The sequence below is a fragment of the Acipenser ruthenus genome, chromosome 29, assembly GCF_902713425.1.
Source record: "Acipenser ruthenus chromosome 29, fAciRut3.2 maternal haplotype, whole genome shotgun sequence".
Taxonomy (NCBI): domain Eukaryota; kingdom Metazoa; phylum Chordata; class Actinopteri; order Acipenseriformes; family Acipenseridae; genus Acipenser; species Acipenser ruthenus.
The window spans coordinates 15,365,657-15,386,134 of record NC_081217.1 but is presented as its reverse complement, the minus strand read 5'-3'; the positions used below and the strand labels follow the sequence as shown (position 1 = coordinate 15,386,134).

At 43.3% G+C, this 20,478-nt stretch overlaps 1 protein-coding gene across 2 annotated transcripts in view; it reads right to left on the bottom strand.

Moving 5' to 3' along the window:
- LOC117964471 (TBC1 domain family member 22B-like) overlaps positions 1–20,478 on the bottom strand; it is a 167,368-nt gene that overhangs the window by 84,976 nt on the left and 61,914 nt on the right. For both annotated transcript variants that reach the window (XM_034908012.2, XM_034908013.2), the window contains one exon: positions 9,634–9,699. In XM_034908012.2, coding sequence (XP_034763903.2) covers positions 9,634–9,699 — 66 coding nt within the window. The remainder of the gene's footprint in view (positions 1–9,633; positions 9,700–20,478) is intronic.

Below are 20,478 nucleotides of genomic sequence, written 5' to 3'. Positions count from 1 at the left end.
CCCTTTTATTTTGCTCTGTGAGCACAGTGTTTTGTGTTTGAATATTTTATTTATTTTTGTTTGCTAATAAAAACGGCGGCACAAGCCTTTTTGAACTGCAGTACCTGGTGTCAGTTGTCCTTCCTGCTTCTGCCGTGACGTCACCACTCGTCATTCCTGTCACACGTGGCGTCCTGCGTGGGATCGCAGCGCCTCCAGGACGCAGGCAGAAGTGGGTACTGCAGTTTTTTTGTTTTTCATTTTTTTCGATTATTGTGTGTGGAGGAAGAAGGATGAGAGGAAAGAGGAGGAAGAGCTGCCAGAAGCAGCAGCAGGAGAGTGGTGTGAGGAGATGGTGGTCACGGGACCCCACCCAATTGGGACCCCCTTACTGGGACGTGGAACAGGAGCAGTGGAGAGCTGAAGGGGCCCCCCTGTGTGTCATCTGCAGGGAGTTTGGGCATGACCAGGAGGACTGCCCTTATGAAGACCCCTGCTTCTGGGAAGCCTACACCATGGGGAGGGTGTCCTGTGCATCAGGGTGGTTTTGGCTGCTGGAGCAGCAGACCCCATCACCTCCACAGGCCAAGGGGGAAAAGGTGAGAAGGAGGCAGAGAGGGGACACGGACCTGGAGAGGGAGTTGGTGCGTCCACAGCCCAAAAGGGAGGAGGCCGAGCGTCCACAGCCCAAGAGGGAGGAGCCGGTGCGTCCACAGCCCAAGAGGGGGGAGGCCGAACGTCCACAGCCCAAGAGGGAGGAGCCAGTGCGTCCACAGCTCAAATGGGGGAAGGCCGAACATCCACAGCCCAGGTACCTACCAGCAGAGGGAGAATACCTGCTGGTTCCACCTCCACCTCCATGGGAGGACTGTGTGTCGCTCCCACCTCCGCCAGCAGAGGGAGCATACCTGCTGGTTCCACCTCCACCGTCGTGGGAGGACTGTGTGTCGCTCCCACCTCCGCCAGCAGTGGGTGAGTTCCTGCTGGTACCACCTCCACCTCCATGGGAGGACAACGTGTCGCTCCCACCTCCGCCAGCAGAGGGAGTGTTCCTGCTGGTTCCACCTCCACCGCCCTGGGAGGACTGTGTGTCACTCCCACCTCCGCCAGCAGAGGGAGAGTTCCTGCTGGTGCCACCTCCACCTCCGTGGGAGGACTGTGTCGATCCCGCCTCCGCCAGCAGAGGGAGAGTTCCTGCTGGTTCCACCTCCACCGCCCTGGGAGGACTGTGTGTCGCTCCCACCTCCGCCAGCAGAGGGAGTATGCCTGCTGGTTCCGCCTCCCTCGCCACCACCAGCAGAGGGAGCATGCCTGCTGGTTTCCCCGCTGCAGCCTGAAGGGGAGGAGCCCCTGCCGCCTTCGCAGCCTAAAGCCCCTACAGCCTTTGCAGCCTGAAGGGGAGGAGCCCCTGCCGCCTACGCAGCAAGAAGGGGAGGAGCCGCCTTCGCTGCCAGAAGGGGAGGAGCCGCCTTCGCTGCCAGAAGGGGAGGCGCTGCCAGAAGCAGAGCATCCACCATCATCACCACCTGAGGGAGAGGAGCAGGAGCTGCCTCGCCCAAGGATGCCAGCCTCGCACCGCCCAAGGATGCCAATCTCGCACCGCCCAGGGATGCCACGCCCGCTCCGCTCAGGGATGCCACGCCTGAATCGCCTGGGGCTGCCTGGTGCTCCGCATCGCCTGGGGCTGCCTGTTGCTCCGCATCGCCTGCAGCTGCCTGTTGCTCCGCATCGCCTGGGGCTGCCTGTTGCTCCGCATCGCCTGGGGCTGCCTTTTGTTCCCCACAGGACACAGGATACGAGGGAGAAGTGGAGCTCCCGCTGCCGCCTCCATGGCTAGGGGCTCCCCTCCCGAGGGTCCGCTGCTGCTGCTGTCGCCTACCGAGGGTCCGCTGCTGCTGCCGTCGCCTCCCGAGGGTCCGCTGCTGCTGCCGTCGCCTCCCGAGGGTCCGCTGCTGCTGCCGTCGCCTCCCGAGGGTCCGCTGCTGCTGCCGTCGCCTCCCGAGGGTCCGCTGCTGCTGCCGTCGCCTCCCGAGGGTCCGCTGCTGCTGCCGTCGCCTGGGGTCATCCCGGATCCTGCTTCACCTGGGGTCGCCAGGGATCCTGCTTCGCCTGGGGTCGTCGAGGGTCCTGCTTCGCCTGGGGTCACCAGGGATCCTGCTTCGCCTGGGGTCACTACACTATGACAGGAGCCCCATGGAGGGGAACTGCCGGCCATGAAGAAGGGGGGGGAGGTCAGGAGACCAGCTCCCCCAGCCGCACTTTCGCGGCAGTATAGAGTGTGGCGGGAGCCCCGGAAGAGGGAGCTGCCGGCCACGAAGAATTGGGGGGTGCCAGAGATTCCACCATGGCCACCCCCCAGAAGCAACTTGCTTCCCCCTCTTCCGGGACTTTGAGACTGAGGGGGAAGGTGGCCGTTGGGGCCAAGTGTGCGTTGCACAAAGGGGGGGGGGGGGGGGGGGGGATATGTAGCAGGGCGGTAGTAAGCCCTGCTTATTGATATGTGTTTGTTTGTTTTATTTTCAGAACGAGGGTTCCCCCTCCGCCCGTGTTATTTTGTGTTTGTTTATTTTGATGATTTATTGTATATATGACTGCGAGCGCCGTATGTTTTGTTATTGTTTGGGATTTTGACGACGTAGACAATTTATTTAGTAGCGTGGATGGGAAACCCCATCCACAGTAGTAATAATTAAACTCGTGCAGAAGGTGGCCATCTCCTGAATTAATTAAGTGATTTAATTTTTTGCTAATCGGGAGATGGTCACCTGTTATAAAAAGGCTGCAGCTCTCTAGCTCCGGGTGGGTGTTAGTGAGGAGCGAGCTTTAAAAAGATTCCAGGAACAGTGACAGCAACTGCCCAGCCTGACCTGGGATCATATTTATTATTTTGTGTCAGAGATTTGTTTTTGTTTACCCTTTTATTTTGCTCTGTGAGCACAGTGTTTTGTGTTTGAATATTTTATTTATTTTTGTTTGTTAATAAAAACGGTGGCGCAAGCCTTTTTGAACTGCAGTACCTGGTGTCAGTTGTCCTTCCTGCTTCTGCCGTGACGTCACCACTCGTCATTCCTGTCACACCATGATTTTCAAAACAACTTGCGAGTTGGCTATTCTCTGTTGATAAGAACTGTTTCAGCTCATGTCGAAGTTCAAACACTCATTACATGACTACCCCCCTTGACAGCCAGCGTACTTCAGAGTGGAGCAGTAAGTGCGCGTGGCTTGCACCCATTTCACTACAAAGCGCAGCAAACATTCTGTGTTTCAGGGGCCTAGCTTTTATCATATTCACAATTTCTATCACTTCTTGCAGCAGCTGGTTAAACTCATCATCCATACGTTGGCAACAAGTGCTTCAGAAACCGCTCCATTTTGACTGTTATACTCTGTCGAGTTCTCACTGTACATGTGCAGAAGTGGAATGCTTTATTTTATCAACAGCGGGGGGAGAAAATATATCTAGAAGTTGAACGAAAAAAAAATATATATTTTCTTTTTAATCTTATTGCGAGAAATTCTGCTTTATATTTAATTGTAGTCTCATTATCTAGATTGCATTAAGAGCTGTTTATCCATCATCGATTTGCTTCTCCTAGTGAGGGTCGCGGCTATAGTTGTTTATTTAAACTGTAATTGCAATTCACCCCGCTTTTGTGATAATGGTACATACTCTAAGCATGAAACAAACAACCAGGGACATTCAAAGTATGTCGCAAGGGCATGAGTTTTAAGATTTGTTTATTTACTTAAGATTTGCTTTTAAATATTTCACACATAATTTTCTTTTGTTAAATAATTTTACATATTTGCCGCGGACCCCAGTTTGGGAACCCCTGTGCTAGAGCATGGAGCACTGCCGGAGCCCTGGTTCAGAGGGAAGACAGAGCACCCCCTAGTGGAACGACATCACCACTTCATGCACTGCACCATCTGATGCTTCTTAGAGGGCCGCCAGCCAAATACTGACCAGTTTCCAAGAGCGGGCAAGATCAGGTACCAAGGTTACAGGCATGGCTGCAGCTAGCTATGAGGTCACCAAGGGCCAGACCTTGGTTAAAATTAGCTTAAATGTCAATTCATTTATTATTAAAATAATTTTTATTATATATATATTTTTTATATATATTATATATATATAGGGCAGCAGTGTGGAGTAGTGATTAGGGCTCTGGACTCTTGACTGGAGGGTCGTGGGTTCAATCCCAGGTGGAGGACACTGCTGCTGTACCCTTGAGCAAGGTACTTTACCTAGATTGCTCCAGTAAAAAAAACCCAATTGTATAAATGGGTAATTGCATGTAAAAAAAATAATGTAATATCTGTATAATGTGTAATGTGTATAATGTGACATCTTGTAACAATTTTAAGTCGCCCTTGATAAGGGCGCCTGCTAAGAAATAAATAATAATAAAATTATATAGATATAGATTATATATATATATATATATATATATATATATATATATATATATATATATAGACACACACACACACATACACACACACACACACACAGTGCCTATAGAAAGTCTACACCCCCTTTCAACATTTTCACCTTTTGTTGCATTATAGCCTGGAATTAAAATGCATTAAAATATATAATTTTTTCATTTATCTACACATCCTACCCCACAACTTCCAAGTGAAAAAAATATTCTAGAAATTTGTAGAAAATTAATTAAAAATAAAATCTGAAATAGCTTGGTTGGATAAGTGTCCACCCCCTTATAACAATCCTAAATTAGGTCAGGTGTAACCAATCGTCTTCAAAATCACACACCAAGTTAAGTGGCCTCCACCTGTGTTAAATTGCAGTAATTCACATGATTTCAGGATAAATTCAGCAGTTCCTGTAGGTTCCCTCTGTTGGGTAGTGCATTTTAAAGCAAAGACACAACCATGAGCACCAAGGCACTTTCAAAAGAACTCCGGGACAAAGTTGTTGAAAGGCACAGATCAGGGGATAGTATATAGTATAATAGAGTATAGGCCTTGAATATCCCTTGGAGCATGGTCAAGACAATTATTAAGAAGTGGAAGGTGTATGGCACCACCAAGACCCTGCCTAGATCAGGCCGTCCCTCCAAACTGGATGAAGGAGCAAGAAGGAGACTGATCAGAGAGGCTACCAAGAGGCCACATTAACGTGCACATAACGTGCACATATAAACAAAATTTGCTGCTAACCGGGTGCTGGGTTCAGGGTTCAAGTGCAAGGAAGTGCGCCCTGCCACTGTGAGGCGCCAGTCGTCCTGCAAGAAAAACTACATCAGCGATCAGCGTGGACAGTAGACATACGATGTATACATTTTCGCCTAAATGAAAAACGGTTGTGTAGAGTTGAGTTTTAAATGTCATCAGTCAGGCTCATAAATCCAAGGTTTATTTAAAACAAAAAGGTTGGAATATGTAAAAGTTAAATGCACTGACTCCACTGAAGGAAAACGGTTAAACAAGAAACTGCTTCATTCAGTTTGATTAACCTTGGATTTTTTTAAAGTGAAAATGGAACATTCTGTTTAATTTATTAGTATTTTATTAAGATTCCTTCTTGTAGTCTATGAAGTTCTGTGCATTGGGCTACATAACACAATTAACTACTAATAAAACAAAATAGAGGTGAAGGCGAAAAACTTGAAATTAAGGTAAGAAACACTTATCTGTACATGGAAAAGGTATGCAATATGTAAGGCTGACCCTATGTGCTTGTCGGTGTTTGGTCCTCGGGTAAATTATCACTCTAGCTATGGCCATGGTTACAGGGCTGCTGCAGACATCAACACTATAATGTTTAAAAAAAAAAAAGATGCTGCAGTGCTTGCTCTCAAGCCAAAATGCAACACCCTGAAGTAACAGCAAGCTTTTAAAAAGTATTTTCTCCTCGTAGGCTTTATACTTTAGTCTTTAATAAGCCTGTGGAGCCACAGCCCTGGGCAGCTCAACCTGTTTTGTTAAGGCCCCTGGGTCAAAAAAGCAATGATCTGGAAAGCCACAGAGATCCTTCCTTAGGCAAATAAATATTTTAGCAATTTACAAGCATCAGGCACATCAGTTATAGGAAAACTCATCAAATATGTATTAAAACCCAGTCTTCTGTATTTGTTTCCTGAGTTTGTTCTTTCAAAGACATTTAAATCGTTTAAGTATTTTTTTTTTGTAATTCACTAAGCACCACTAGCCAGTAATGCAATTTACATATGTAATGCAGTTCCTAAAAAAAGGATGCCTTTTATTTCACTTCATTTCATTTTGGGGATGCAGCTAAAGTCAGAATCTTTCATCTCACATGCATATTATATAAACCTTCGAATAGCTCACTGCATTAGAAACTTCATGTTCAATAAGATTATTTTAATACTACATTAAAATTTGATACAATTCTGCACGGTTCAAGATAAATTGAATTATCTGATTTTGCAGATTCTATCTTGGCAAGAAATATAATCAAATGCATGTTTTTGAGGAGCTATACAATGTGTCAAATAGCTATCTACCTCTCTTTCCAATAGTTTTTATTTTTTATTTTGTTATAACACTCTTTTGCAAGCATGTCACCGCAACTAAACTGCAAGATACATGTACGCACAACTTCACAGATGCATGTAAAACACAGAAAAGACCCTTCAGTGTGAAGCACACGCACTGGTGTGAAGCAACAACACTGGTGTGTACATGGGCTGCCGCTTTGCTATGCAAACACAATCCCAAACATTCGTGCCTCCCAAAGGTAAAATTGAAAAGGAGAGGAGAAAGTGCATTTAGTTAAAATGCCCCAGATTGTGGAACTCATTGCCCTTTCTATTAGAGATGCTGCTTCACTCAATATTTTAAAGCCTCTTTAACCTGACTTACATATATATATATATATATATATATATATATATATATATATATATATATATATATATATATATATATATATATATTTATCTTTTTTATTTTCTTATTTTTGTTTAATATTGTGTTTTATTCTTCTTATTCGTTCCGTTTTCTTTAGATGTTTTTATTGGTATTATGATTAAAACTTGTTTTATTATTATTATTATTATTATTATTATTATTATTATTATTATTATTATTATTACTTATTGTCACGTTGTCATTTTTGCTACTTGTTGTATACTTCTTTCTGTTTTAACCGACATGTAAAGTGCTTTGAGATACGGTGGTATGAAAGGCTATCTTAAAATAAATTGAAATGTATTCTGTTAAAAGCTGCCCTAAGTGGCAGCACAGTGGATCTGAGAGACCTTGGTGGATTCCCCCAAGTATTTCAGAGAGGTCTGGTGTTGGCGGCCGTGACTCAACACATACCCATGGCCCAATCTGTGGGTCACCATGGGGTTGGATGGATACCCTTAAATGGCACTCATTCAAAGGAGAGCAGGGGTGCTAATCTGTGTCCAGAATACTACTGCCCTGCTTTATACACCCTTATTAGAGTTCACCGCGGGCAATTTGCACAGTAATTCAGCAGTTTTTCCAAGCTTTACTTTGCATTTACCATAGCTTTTTTTTTTCTTCTTTTTTTAAATGTGCATTATCATACCTCTCTGGGTTTTTACTATGCATCACAGCCAGTCCTTATAAAGGAGTGCAGGGCATTCAGCATCACAGCCAGTCCTTATAAAGGAGTGCAGGGCATTCAGCATCACAGTCAGTCCTATAAACGAGTGCAGGCCATTCAGCATCACAGCCAGTCCTTATAAAGGAGTGCAGGGCATTCAGCATCACAGCCAGTCCTATAAAGGAGTGCAGGCCATTCAGCATCTTAGTGGATCCATCCTGTGCAATCACTGTCATCTTCAAATAGTTTCCTTTGAGCAGCACTGGAAAGTATGCACTGGAACCTTGTATAAGTTGCCTTGTAAAATTCTGTTAATCATGTTAATAAAACCAATCCAGTCTTAGAGTTAATGCTTCTGTGCAGCTTTCACCTCCCTGTGTATGCTCACGAAGGCTGTAAACTAGCAGTTAGTGAGATATCATACATCGAAACTGTTTAATTACACACGGTTTAGTTGTAATCCATAATCCCCTCCTCTTCCAACAATCAGAAAGAAAAAGCATACAATTTGATTGAACTGCCCATGGTCACAGTGAGTTTAATCAAAAAAACAAGATGAAAAGTGACCCATTCTGTTGCACGAATGATTTTACAGATATTTTAAATCTATTAGTTAAATACAGTTTGGGGCTCTCAAGTGACATTCATTATGGATGTAAATGCTGTTCTTTTTTCCAGTTGCAGGATAAAACACGAGAGATGTCTGTAAAAGGTGAGCAACTGTGAATCATTTAAGCAGCTGCACGTTTTAAGAAGTGTATAGAAAGGCAATCTAATAAATTATCCCCGACTTAATGATATGTTATCTGCCTAAGACTATCTTTTAACAAGGGCAATGGAAATAATTTGTGCTAAAACTTTACCCATTAAGATAAAGATCTGTCCTCCTGCAACCAAACATGATTACTGTGCTAGTCAGCAACAGGAGTGCAGAACAGTACAAAAAAATATAAATAAAAAGTGTTCATTAATATATGACATTATAATTACTGTGTGGCCACCCACTTTGCAGAGCTCCTGTGATAAACACAGAGCAATGTGAGGTACTGAACTGGACTGACAAAGCAACAAGCAAGCAAGCAATGTTTAAAACCTAAAGAGATCAGGATGTTTAAGACAATTTTTACCTGCATCTGAGTTGATATTTTTCACTGTTCCTTTATTAAAAACTCTTGATAATAACCTACGTTGGCTCTTCCACCTGACAATTTCAATGTCTTTCTTTATTCAACACGACACAACTTCTCCACGTGACTGTCTAATCACCCGTGTTCAGCCATTGACAAGGCACATGCCTTTCAACAGAACTGATTCAAGGAGCGTCCACTTGCTTGGCCGACTTGTATCTGTTTTAATGCTTGCTCTGAGCTTTTCTGGAATGTGCAGGACTGACAGCCTTTCTCATTATGCAGACAGAGAGTGGGCAGGACTGGCAGAGCTGCCATGCAACTTGAATGGAATAGGGAAGGTTGTACAATGCTGGCACTGTCCAGACAAGCTGAAAGCCAGGTAAAGCCATGTGATTTGAATGGAATGGGGAAGGTTGCACAATGCTGGCACTGTCCAGACATTGCCATGTGATTTGAATGGAATGGGGAAGGTTGCACAATGCTGGTAAAGCCAGATTCAGAGAAAAGGAGAATAACTGCAACCATTCTGAGTGGTTCTGTCACTCCAATGTTAAAAATGCCATAAAATAGCAGGACCATAAAAAAGCAGGACCATAAAAAACAAGAAATTGCAATGGTATCTTAATCTAATTTACTCCTTGAGCTATCATATTCAGAGGTCAGGTTAATAAGGTTAGAACCCGTTCAAACCATTTAAAAAAAAATACAATTGCAAATTATACAGTAAGACAGTTCTGATGTGAATTAGCACAAGACATTTTTACTACCTTCACGGTGTTGTGTGTCCAGTGCAATGCAGTCACTCAATGTTTATTACCCAAGGAAAAAGAAACCTTTCATTTCTTCCAGGTCTCTTTTCTATTGTATCTCTGAACATTGAAACATGAAGACGTCTTTATTACAGGACTGACCATGCAGGCCATCGGATCAATGTCTCTGTCTGTCACTGTGACTCACCTCCTGTACAGGGGCTTGCTGGAAAAGAGGAATAAGCGGGTTCGTTCTTGGAATGTCAATATGAATCTGAGATCGGGGGAGAGAAAACAACAAAACAAAACAGATCAGAGAACTGTACAATGAGTTTAGAAATGTCAAAAGTACCTGGTAGGAATGATTCAATATACAGTATATACTGGTCTAAAACACAATACAATACAAGAACTGAATATGTATAATGGAGCTCCCTTGTGGCCCGGGCACCAGATGTTCAATGTGTGTGCAAGCAATGAGCTTCAATCTGACGAGCTTCATGTGTGTTTATTTTTTGCCGATCAGGGCTGCAGATAGAGCGGCACTGTCCCGATCTCTCGGGGCTGCAGATAGAGCGGCACTGTCCCGATCTCTCGGGGCTGCAGATAGAGCGGCACTGTCCCGATCTCTCGGGGCTGCAGATAGAGCGGCACTGTCCCGATCTCTCGGGGCTGCAGATAGAGCGGCACTGTCCCGATCTCTCGGGGCTGCAGATAGAGCGGCACTGTCCCGATCTCTCGGGGCTGCAGATAGAGCGGCACTGTCCCGATCTCTCGGGGCTGCAGATAGAGCGGCACTGTCCCGATCTCTCGGGGCTGCAGATAGAGCGGCACTGTCCCGATCTCTCGGGGCTGCAGATAGAGCGGCACTGTCCCGATCTCTCGGGGCTGCAGATAGAGCGGCACTGTCCCGATCTCTCAGGGCTGCAGTTCAGTTTGAGAATTAATCTTGCAGGACTTTGTCAAAAGCTTTCTAGAAATCTAAATAAACCATGATAGATGCTTTGTAATCATCCATTGTCGATGTTGCATCCTGACTGTCTCCCAGGATATTGTTACCATATAGGTAATTTTCCACTTTGGATCTTATTATAGTTTCCATAAGTTTACATATAATAGAAGTCAGGCTTATTGGTCTGTAGTTACCTGGTTCGGTTTTGTCTCCCTTATTGTGGATCGGTATTATGTTTGAAATTTTCCAGTTTGTCTGTACAATCCCTGTCTCAAGAGACTGTTACATGATTTTAGTTAGTGGTTTGTAAATAGCGAACAGCTCCAGTGAGGTGCTGACCAAGGTCCTGAAAAGTGTTCCAGGGCTCAGTCTATTGTGGTCCACTTCACTCCCACTGGTCGCTGACCAGAGTTCTGAATGACTTGCTTACAACTGGAGGTTCAGTGTTTGTTTTTTTTTTAGCTATCTATGGATTACAATATATATAGCAGTGACCAAACATGATTCGGGAAAAAAGTTTTTTTTTTGTTTTGTTTTTCTTAAACATATATTGTCATCTCTACCACATAGTATGCCTGATCCAGTTGCAACTTACATAATATGAAAATAAATTTTGTGGTATTTCATGATATGTTACATGCATGCAGTACAAACTATCCAGTAGTTAAACATACATAAATGAAAACAGTGAAAAAAGTTTAAAAAAAAACTGGTTAAAAAGAAAAGCACCTTTTTCTTCTGCTGCAGCAAAAAACTTCAGGCAATGACAAAAGCAATGGAGAGTGCTCTGTGTCACAGTGATGAACAGCTGTTAGGTCTCCTGAAAGCAGCTTATTTTAAAGCAACACCAGTGTGAAAGATGATGCAGTAAAATATGTATAGTTTTTTTATATGCAAAAGTACATTTCCCCCCGCCCCCCCCCCCCCCCCCCCATTGGCTGCAGCATAGAGGGGAAATCCCCCCAGCACACAAAAAAGAAATTCAAGCCTTGTCCTTTTATCTAATCTCCATTTGTGACCCCTGGTCCTTGTTTCTTTTTTCAGGTCGAAAAAGTCCCCTGGGTCGACATTGTCAATACCTTTTAGAATTTTGAACACTTGAATCACATCGCTGCATAGTCTTCTTTGTTCAAGACTGAATAGATTAAATTCTTTTAGCCTGTCTGCATATGACATGCCTTTGAAACCAGGAATAATTCAGGTTGCTCTTCTTTGCACTCTTTCTACAGCAGCAATATCCTTTGTGTAGTGAGGTGACCAGAACTGAACACAATATTCTAGATGAGGTATTACTAATGCATTGTAAAGTTTTAACATTACTTCCCTTGATTTAAATTCAACACTTCTCACAATATATCCGAGCATCTTGTTGGCCTTTTTTATAGCTTCCCAACATTAGATGAAGACATTTCTGAGTCAACATAAACCCCTAGGTCTTTTTCATAGATTCCTTTTTCAATTTCAGTATCTCCCATATGATATTTATAATGCACATTTTTATTGCCTGCATGCAGTACCTTACACTTTTCTCTATTAAATGTCACTTGCCATGTGTCTGCCCAGTTCTGAATGATGTCTAGATCATTTTGAATGACCTTTGCTGCTGCAACAGTGTTTACCACTCCTCCTTTTTTTGTGTCGTCTGCAAATTCAATCAAGTCCAGGCACAGTCAGCATGTGAAGTACTTGGGCAGGGAAGGTAATTAACCCTTCCCTGTCGACTTTAAACACCTGTGCACAAATACATCCATACATATTAAATAATAACACCTAACAAAACACAAAATACGCACAGCGGCGGGGTGTACCCCGCCAGTCAGTGTAGATATGTAGTGGCTCAAATTCATGCCACTATCCCTGTCAAGACTTTGAAGAGGTCAGACGGGGATGTTTCAATTAGAGTAGAGTAGTCACTTATCTCTTTCAGCACATATTAAACCAAACATTATGATTTCCATTACACGAGAGTAGATGTTAAAACTTCATGCTGATTTGAACTCGGCTCTCGCCAAGATAAGCACCAACTAAGACGTAGCTTTACAGTAAACTAATGTGATCCATATGTGTCTCCATCCATTTACGTTTCCTTCCATATGATGATGTAGATATCCTTCTGTCTGGTGTTAATGGCTGAAGTGTAATGCTGGCTCCAGGGATCAGCTTATTTTGCCTCCCTGGCGCATCAGCACACACAACGGCTGCGATGCTGGCTCCGGGGATCAACCAAAGTGCGGCCTCCCCAGCGCATCAGCATGACAACCGTCTGGATTGAGCTAAGTAGGGTACATCTCTGGGGTTTTCAAGTGGGCACCTTCCATCCTCAGTGTTTCGTCGACTAGCCCACGACACCTCAAGAGGGCTCGACGGTGATTCTGGCGTCCCAGCATCACCCCCCTCCGTCCCCCACTCAACTCAGCCCAGCTTACTTACCTGTCCCCAGCCAGAATCTTTCCGTCTCAACCACAGCCAGTTGCTGCTCCTCTCTGCTGCTTCAGATAAGTTCTTCACTGTGCGACGCAACTCTTGGCCACTGAATCCGACGTCTCTGAGAAACCGGGTTGTAGAGTGTGCCACAAATCCTCGACAACCCACTTCCACTGGGTAAACCCGAACTCTCCATCCTCGCTGTTCCGCTTCAGTGGCTAGTTGAGCATACCGCAGTTTCTTCCTCTCATACGCCTCATCTACAGCATCCTGCCATGGCACTGTTAACTCTACCAGGTGAACAAGGCGTGCTGATCCAGACCACAAGACAATATCTGGTCGAAGGTTAGTGGTGGCAATCTCAGGTGGAAAAATAAGCCGTTGACCAACATCTGCCAGCATTTTCCAGTCTCTAGCAGCTTCCAGTTGTCCTGGGCGAGAATTGGTTTTAACACCTTTTCTTGGTGGTTGCTCCCCTGGGCGGAGGAATGTTGTCTTTTGTGTGTAATGTTTTGATGGAACAGGTGACAACTTATTGGTCATGTTACGCTTGTCTTCCAATGCTAAGGCCAAACATCGCAGCACCTGGTCATGGCGCCAAGTAAACCGTCCTTGGCTAAGAGCCACCTTACATCCTGTCAAAATGTGCCTTAATGTTGCAGGTGATGAACACAAAGGACATGAGGGATCCTCTCCTACCCAGAGGTTTAGGTTCTGTGGTGATGGGAGAACATCATATGTTGACCTGATGAGGAAACTGATCCTGCTCTGTTCCATTGACCATAGGTCTTGCCAGCCAATCTTGCGTTGTTCCACACTCTCCCATCTCATCCATTCTCCCTGCTTGGCCTGGGAAATGGCCTTTATACACCTCATCCTCTCCTCCTGCTTTTGCACCTCGTTGACTACCAGCTTCCTCCTTTGAGCTGGGGCCGCCTTGTGCCATGTAGGAGGAGTTGAACTGAAACCAAGACCCCCTCTTCCATGCTGAACTTGCCCCATGATATCACCAATTCGAAGGGCAGCCTTTGCATCTTCCACAGCTTTCTTTGCCGCCCACTTTCTTCCAGTTTTCAACACAGGTGCTGCCTCCCTTACGCATTTATCGCGTGACTCTACTAAAGTCATTTCCAGTCTGACCTTGGCGCACTTAAACTCCTCGGTTAGAGCAGAGACTGGTAGCTGCAGTATTCCTTTACCATAAAGTCCCACTCTGCTGAGGCAGCGTGGAACTCCCAACCATTTCCTGATGTATGAACTGATTAAAGCTTCCAGCTTCTCTACTGTTGTCAAAGAAACCTCGTACACAGTCAGTGGCCACAGCAACCTCGGCAGTAGACCAAACTGAAAGCACCAGAGTTTTAGTTTACCTGGTAGAGCGCAGCTGTCTATGCTCTTCAACCCTTCCACTGCTTGTTGTCTAACTTCTCCCACACGAACTGTGTCCTTTAGATCCCCGTCGTACCATCTCCCAAGACTCTTCACTGGCTTCTCAGACACTGTTGGTATTGCCTCACCATTAATGAAGAATGTTTTATCTACTACTTTGCCTTTAATTATAGAGATGCTCCTTGATTTAGTGGGCTTGAATTGCATTCGTGCCCATTCAATGTTATTGGTTAATTTGCCCAATAATCGATTAGTGCAGGCTACTGTTGTAGTCATGGTTGTCATGTCATCCATGTATGCTCGAATTGGTGGTAGTCGCATTCCAGAAGCCAAGCGCTCTCCTCCTACTACCTATTTTGATGCCGTAATGATTACTTCCATTGCCATGGTAAAAGCCAGTGGAGAAATGGTGCATCCTGCCATTATTCCAACCTCTAGGCATTGCCATGTAGTGCTGAATTCTGAAGTTGAAAAACTGAATTGCAAATCTCCAAAATAGGCTTTCACTAAATTTGTTATTGTCATCGGTACACTGAAAAAATCAAATGCTGCCCAAAGTAGTTCATGTGGCACTGAACCATATGCATTAGCCAAATCCAGGAATGTCACATGGAGCTCCTTCCTCTCCTTTTTAGCTGATTGAATTTGTTGCCAGATCACATTGATGTGTTCTAAGCAACCTGGGAAACCTGGAATGCCCGCTTTTTGTATTGAAGTGTCAATGAAGCAGTTATTTAATAGGTAAGCTGACAATCTCTGAGCAATAATGCTGAAGAAAATCTTGCCTTCTACGTTTAATAGGGAAATGGGACGAAACTGACTGATGCTTGTAGAATCTTTTTCTTTAGGTATAAAGACTCCACCTGCTCGGCGCCATGCTCTTGGTACAACCTGTTTTTCCCATGCCACTTTCATCAATTTCCACAGAATTCGTAGAACTCCTGAAGCACTCTTGTACACTCTGTACGGAACTCCATTAGGCCCTGGAGATGATGAAGCCCTTGCTTTTTTCACAGCTTGCTCTATTTCTTTCCACTTAGGTGCACAGTCCTCCATTTGGTATTCTGGTGGATTGATAGGTGGGATGTCTGACGGAATTGACATAGGCTCCTGCCTTTTTGAATCTGTATGTGTTTCCTCCAAATATCTCTCCACCTCAACCTTAGATGCTTTTAGTGTGCCATTCTTCTCACTGGTGAATAACTTCTTTACAAATTTGAATGGGTCTTTATAAAAGTTAGCTCTCGCACGCTCCTTCTTTTTGTAGCGTTTCCGTAGGCGCTCAGCTCTGCGCAATGTTGCAAGCTTATCTTTTATGACCCTTTGTAAGAGATTGAGTCCCTCCTTCTGACTTTGTTCTGCTCTTCTCCATTGGTTCCTCAGCTGTCTCCTTTCTCTAACTCAGCGTTCAATCTCTTGCTGCCGTCTAGACTTTCCAGGAATAGTTTGTACTTTTTCCTTCCTTTTTTCAACTCCAAACCTCTCACTTCCATATGCGTAGATGATGTCCCCAAATTTATCCAGCTTCTTTTCAACTGTTCCACTTAATCTTTCCAATGCAACGCAGAAATCTGTGCTTACTGTGTCCCATGCAGTTTTCTCACAAGCTCTTGGCCATTTAACTCCAGGCTTGTGCCCGTTGAGGTTCTTTTCTCTCTTATGCTGGTTTGTCTGACCGGGTTCACAAGGATCATTAGGTTCATCACTAACTGTGTCCATGCAAGTCCTCCTCACATCTATGACAGGGGTGCTGATATCCTGCGAACTGTGGTTTGCTTCCTGTCGCTGGATTTCATTCGACTGACTTGACTGACTTCGTAAGAAGTACTGATCAATGCGAGGCCCTTGTCCCTTCTCCCTCAAGCATTTCATTCTCCCTTGATGAATCTTCAAACCCCTGACCGTTGTCACCTTGCTCCAGCCGCAGACACAAACCTGGAGTTCCATGTCTTTGTTAACTGCAGATCTTGAACTAGTCTTTTGTGAAGTACTCTCCATACTCATATCCGTTTCCGTTCCTAAGTCGTTAACCGTGTTGTCCAACGTTGAGTCATCTTCCGCCCCCGCTCTCGCAGACTCTAGGGGTATTTTTCTCTTTAATTTCTTAGAAGCCTTGGGCGGGTGTCTCCAGCATCCTGTAAACACAGAGCTGGATACTGCCGACAAGGGTAGCTAACCCTTACCAGCCCCAATGGGGTCTCTTTCCTCCTGTCAGCTGTCTCTCCAGGCTGTCACAAGGTCTTTCCCTTGTTGCCACACTGTAAAGTTAATGGACAGTACTCTTTTCCTTGCATGTCAGAAAGTGTACACTGTACAATACAGCAGTGTAACCCTTCTAAGCTAAATATCTCTTTTGAAAGTATTGAAACACTAATGTTGACAATGGGGATCATTCCAGTGCAGCAGTTGCCAAGGTAAACATTGCTTCACCTACAACACAGCGCTCTTCACAATGAATTACCTGCCATGCTGAAAAGCCTTCACAACACAGCGCTCTTCACAATGAATTACCTGCCATGCTGAAAAGCCTTCACAACACAGCGCTCTTCACAATGAATTACCTGCCATGCTGAAAAGCCTTCACAACACAGCGCTCTTCACAATGAATTACCTGCCATGCTGAAAAGCCTTCACAACACAGCGCTCTTCACAATGAATTACCTGCCATGCTGAAAAGCCTTCACAACACAGCGCTCTTCACAATGAATTACCTGCCATGCTGAAAAGCCTTCACAACACAGCGCTCTTCACAATGAATTACCTGCCATGCTGAAAAGCCTTCACAACACAGCGCTCTTCACAATGAATTACCTGCCATGCTGAAAAGCCTTCACAACACAGCGCTCTTCACAATGAATTACCTGCCATGCTGAAAAGCCTTCCTGTGTTCACAAGTTTAACAACAGAAGAGTTATAAAACAATAATACTAATAAATAATAAAAACGTCTTGCATGAAGGACAGGACTGATCATTCAGAGACTCTTCAGTGTGAAGAAAATGCACTGATGAGGGGCACAGTGGAATAGCACTGATGCACACAATACACATGCATGTACTCTGAGATGGCACTTTCCATGCCAACACACACAGGGCACTGATGCTGATACACAGGTACTCTGAGATAGCACTCCATGCCAACACACACAGGGCACTGACGCTGATACACACAATACACAGGCACTCTTTGAGATAGCACTCTCCATGGTCATCAAAGGTTATAGCTTGTGGTTATAATCTGTTCTACTTGTGAAAAAAGCACACTCAAAACATCTTCAGTCTAGACTTAAAACATTCAATAGTGCTGAGTGTCCTGGTTCGATTGGGACTGAATTCCATAGGCAGAGGGCATAGCAACTAAAAGCTCTTGCGATGTCTTGCGATGCCTTGCTTTTTGATAAAACCCATTATAAACTTTGCACTTTGAAGCTTGATGGTAGAAGTTACCTAATGGCTGTCCAATGAGAAGAACATGACAGGCAGTGTTTTAAATCTCTTGACTGCATAATACAAATATATAATGTAGGCAGGTGCTGTGATACAGTTACACAGCGATGGCAATATTGTAGTGAATTCATTTATAAAAAGCAATTACACAGAAATGTCATACATACAGGTGACCTATGACTTTTGTTCAGTTTCAAATTACAGATGAACCCATTTTATATCACCTTGCTTAATATCATACCCTGTTTATTATCACAATTTAAAAAAAAAACTTGCCATGCACCATAGGTTCTTTAATAAATTACCTCTCTTAATATCATCTCACAAACCCGGTTATTGTCACGTTTTGTGCTGCCTGTCAACTGCTGCGTGGGCGGGCTTAATGGGATACAGTTCCGTTACAAAACACCAACGTCAAATTTCTTCTTAACATAGTCTTACTTAAACAAATGCACACACACAAAAAAAAAAAATAGTGCAACGCCTAATTGATAGCTCTCATCAGTCAACAATTCATGCCTTTTTTAGATCCTGACACAAACTGTTTCTTTCCAGCTAATGATACAAGACGCATTTGTCCTGTAGTAAACGATAAGCATGTGTTTCAATGTAAAGAACGACTACATGTACAGTATGTACTGCTCTTTAATTCACCGTTAGTTTTTTGTTTTTTCCCCCTCGCACTCGTAATGTGCCGTCACAGGAAAACGTAAAATCCGCTTTATATCATGAATTATACCTGCACAGCAATCGTGATATAAAGCATGTTCACCTGTATATCAGTACAGCGTGGTTTAAAGGGAAACACAGACGTGTGGCGTATTGTAAGTGGACAAGCATGACGGTTCCTACCAATGGACATCCTGTGCAATGTCAGAGTCTCAGCACACAAACAGTGAATACTCTTTCAGGGGTGTGCAATTCATATCGCCTGCCCCGGACAACAAGATTTGTGTGAGGGACAACACGCTTTGCCGTTATCTCTGCCCATCAGAGAAGTAGTTTTAATGTATTTATTTTTCCTACGTTTGTTCTGTTGCTAGGAGAACACTCCGGGTATATTTCTAGAGAGCCACGCAAGTTTCTGCTAACTGAATTGCGGAAGTCTAGCACCCACACACAAACATTTTAAAAAGTGTTTATGTCCCACCTCTATCACTTCTGATTGGCTAGCTGTTGGTAACTTCAGGTATTATTTACGTATTTTGTAAATTAGCAAATAAGTGATACTGCTTTCTTAATGCATGAACCTGACATTTAAATTCAGCAAATCTAGTAAAGTTATAACAAAAAAACACCAGTCGCTAAGGTATTAGCGGATTGGAAAAAAATGTGTTGTGTAATTTATTAAACTGAATAAAAGTCAACTTTGTGGTCACGCGTGTACAGGACGTTTAACAAAAAAAAAAAAAAAAAAAAAAAAAAAAAAAAAAAAAAAAAAGGTTTACGGTTTAGAAGCATTTGTAAACAAACTTTCCCTGGCAAAATTATTATTTTTGTCTTTCAATTTTAGCGTTGCTAAGCTTGTTTGCTATTTACCATATCTACATATTTGTTTTAGATTTCAACACTATATTAAAAAACAAAAATACTAGATTTGAAAAGAAGCGATATTAGTTATTTATTGGACATGCACAATCCATCGATTTGTGAAACTAATAAAACATGAAGATTGACAAATGTTTATAATGATAGGGCAGCAGTGTGGAGTAGTGGTTAGGGCTCTGGACTCTTGACCGGAGGGTCGTGGGTTCAATCCCAGGTGGGGGACACTGCTGCTGTACCCTTGAGCAAGGTACTTTACCTAGATTGCTCCAGTAAAAACCCAACTGTATAAATGGGTAATTGTATGTAAAAATAATGTGATATCTTGTAACAATTGTAAGTCGCCCTGGATAAGGGCATCTGCTAAGAAGTAAATAATGATAACAATAAAAATGAAATGCTTATATATGAGATTATATGTACAATCTTTGATTATTTTAATATAAAATACAGACTGTAAATCTCATGGCAATGTGTTTATGTATTAATTCATTTATTTATTTTTCAGTGAGAGTGCAGGGAAAGAATGTTGCCCGCAAAAAAAAATCATGAGGGTATGAAACCAGAATCACCCTGCAGCAGCAGTGTTCCAGTTAGCCATCATGGGACCAGATGTTAGACGAGGAAAACAGTACAAAATGCAGAGAAACTTGACAGGTTATACACAAGTCCTTTAAAATCTGGGGTTCAGCAGTTCCAAAACTGAAAGAAAGTCAAGAAAAATCTGAATTCCACAAAGCAGCAGCAATTGTTGGCAATGATTTTGTATCTGTGATACAACTAAAACACCTGCACATCAGGAGCAGGACAAAAAAAAAAAAAAAACAGGAAGGAGCTATTTATATTTGAATAACTCCCAAGCATTGCTTATTATAGTTAGTATGTTACTTAAATGTATTAGCAAATGTGTTCCAAACTGCACTGAAAGGAACATTTCCTTAAAGTATGTTATACATTTCTTGAGATGAGGTAGAGTCAAAGGAAACCTTTTGTGTAGCTTGAAGAATTTAGTGAACCAGTCAAGCTACAATGCTAGATCCGCCCCTGTTAAACACTAATTGATTGGTTGTGTTCACTGTTGAATAAAACCAAAATCCTACAAGTTATATTCTACTTTTTTGTATGTGTTTTGTGCGACGGGGAGGGGGCAAGTAGATTTAAGAAGGACAAGTAGATTTTTTTTTTTTATCATTTTGTTCCTTGGACAACAAGTTTTTTTTTTTGTTTTTGTTTTTTTTTTTTAAAAGAGAGCCTGACAGTGTGGAAACAATATCATCAGAGTCTCAGCACACACAGTA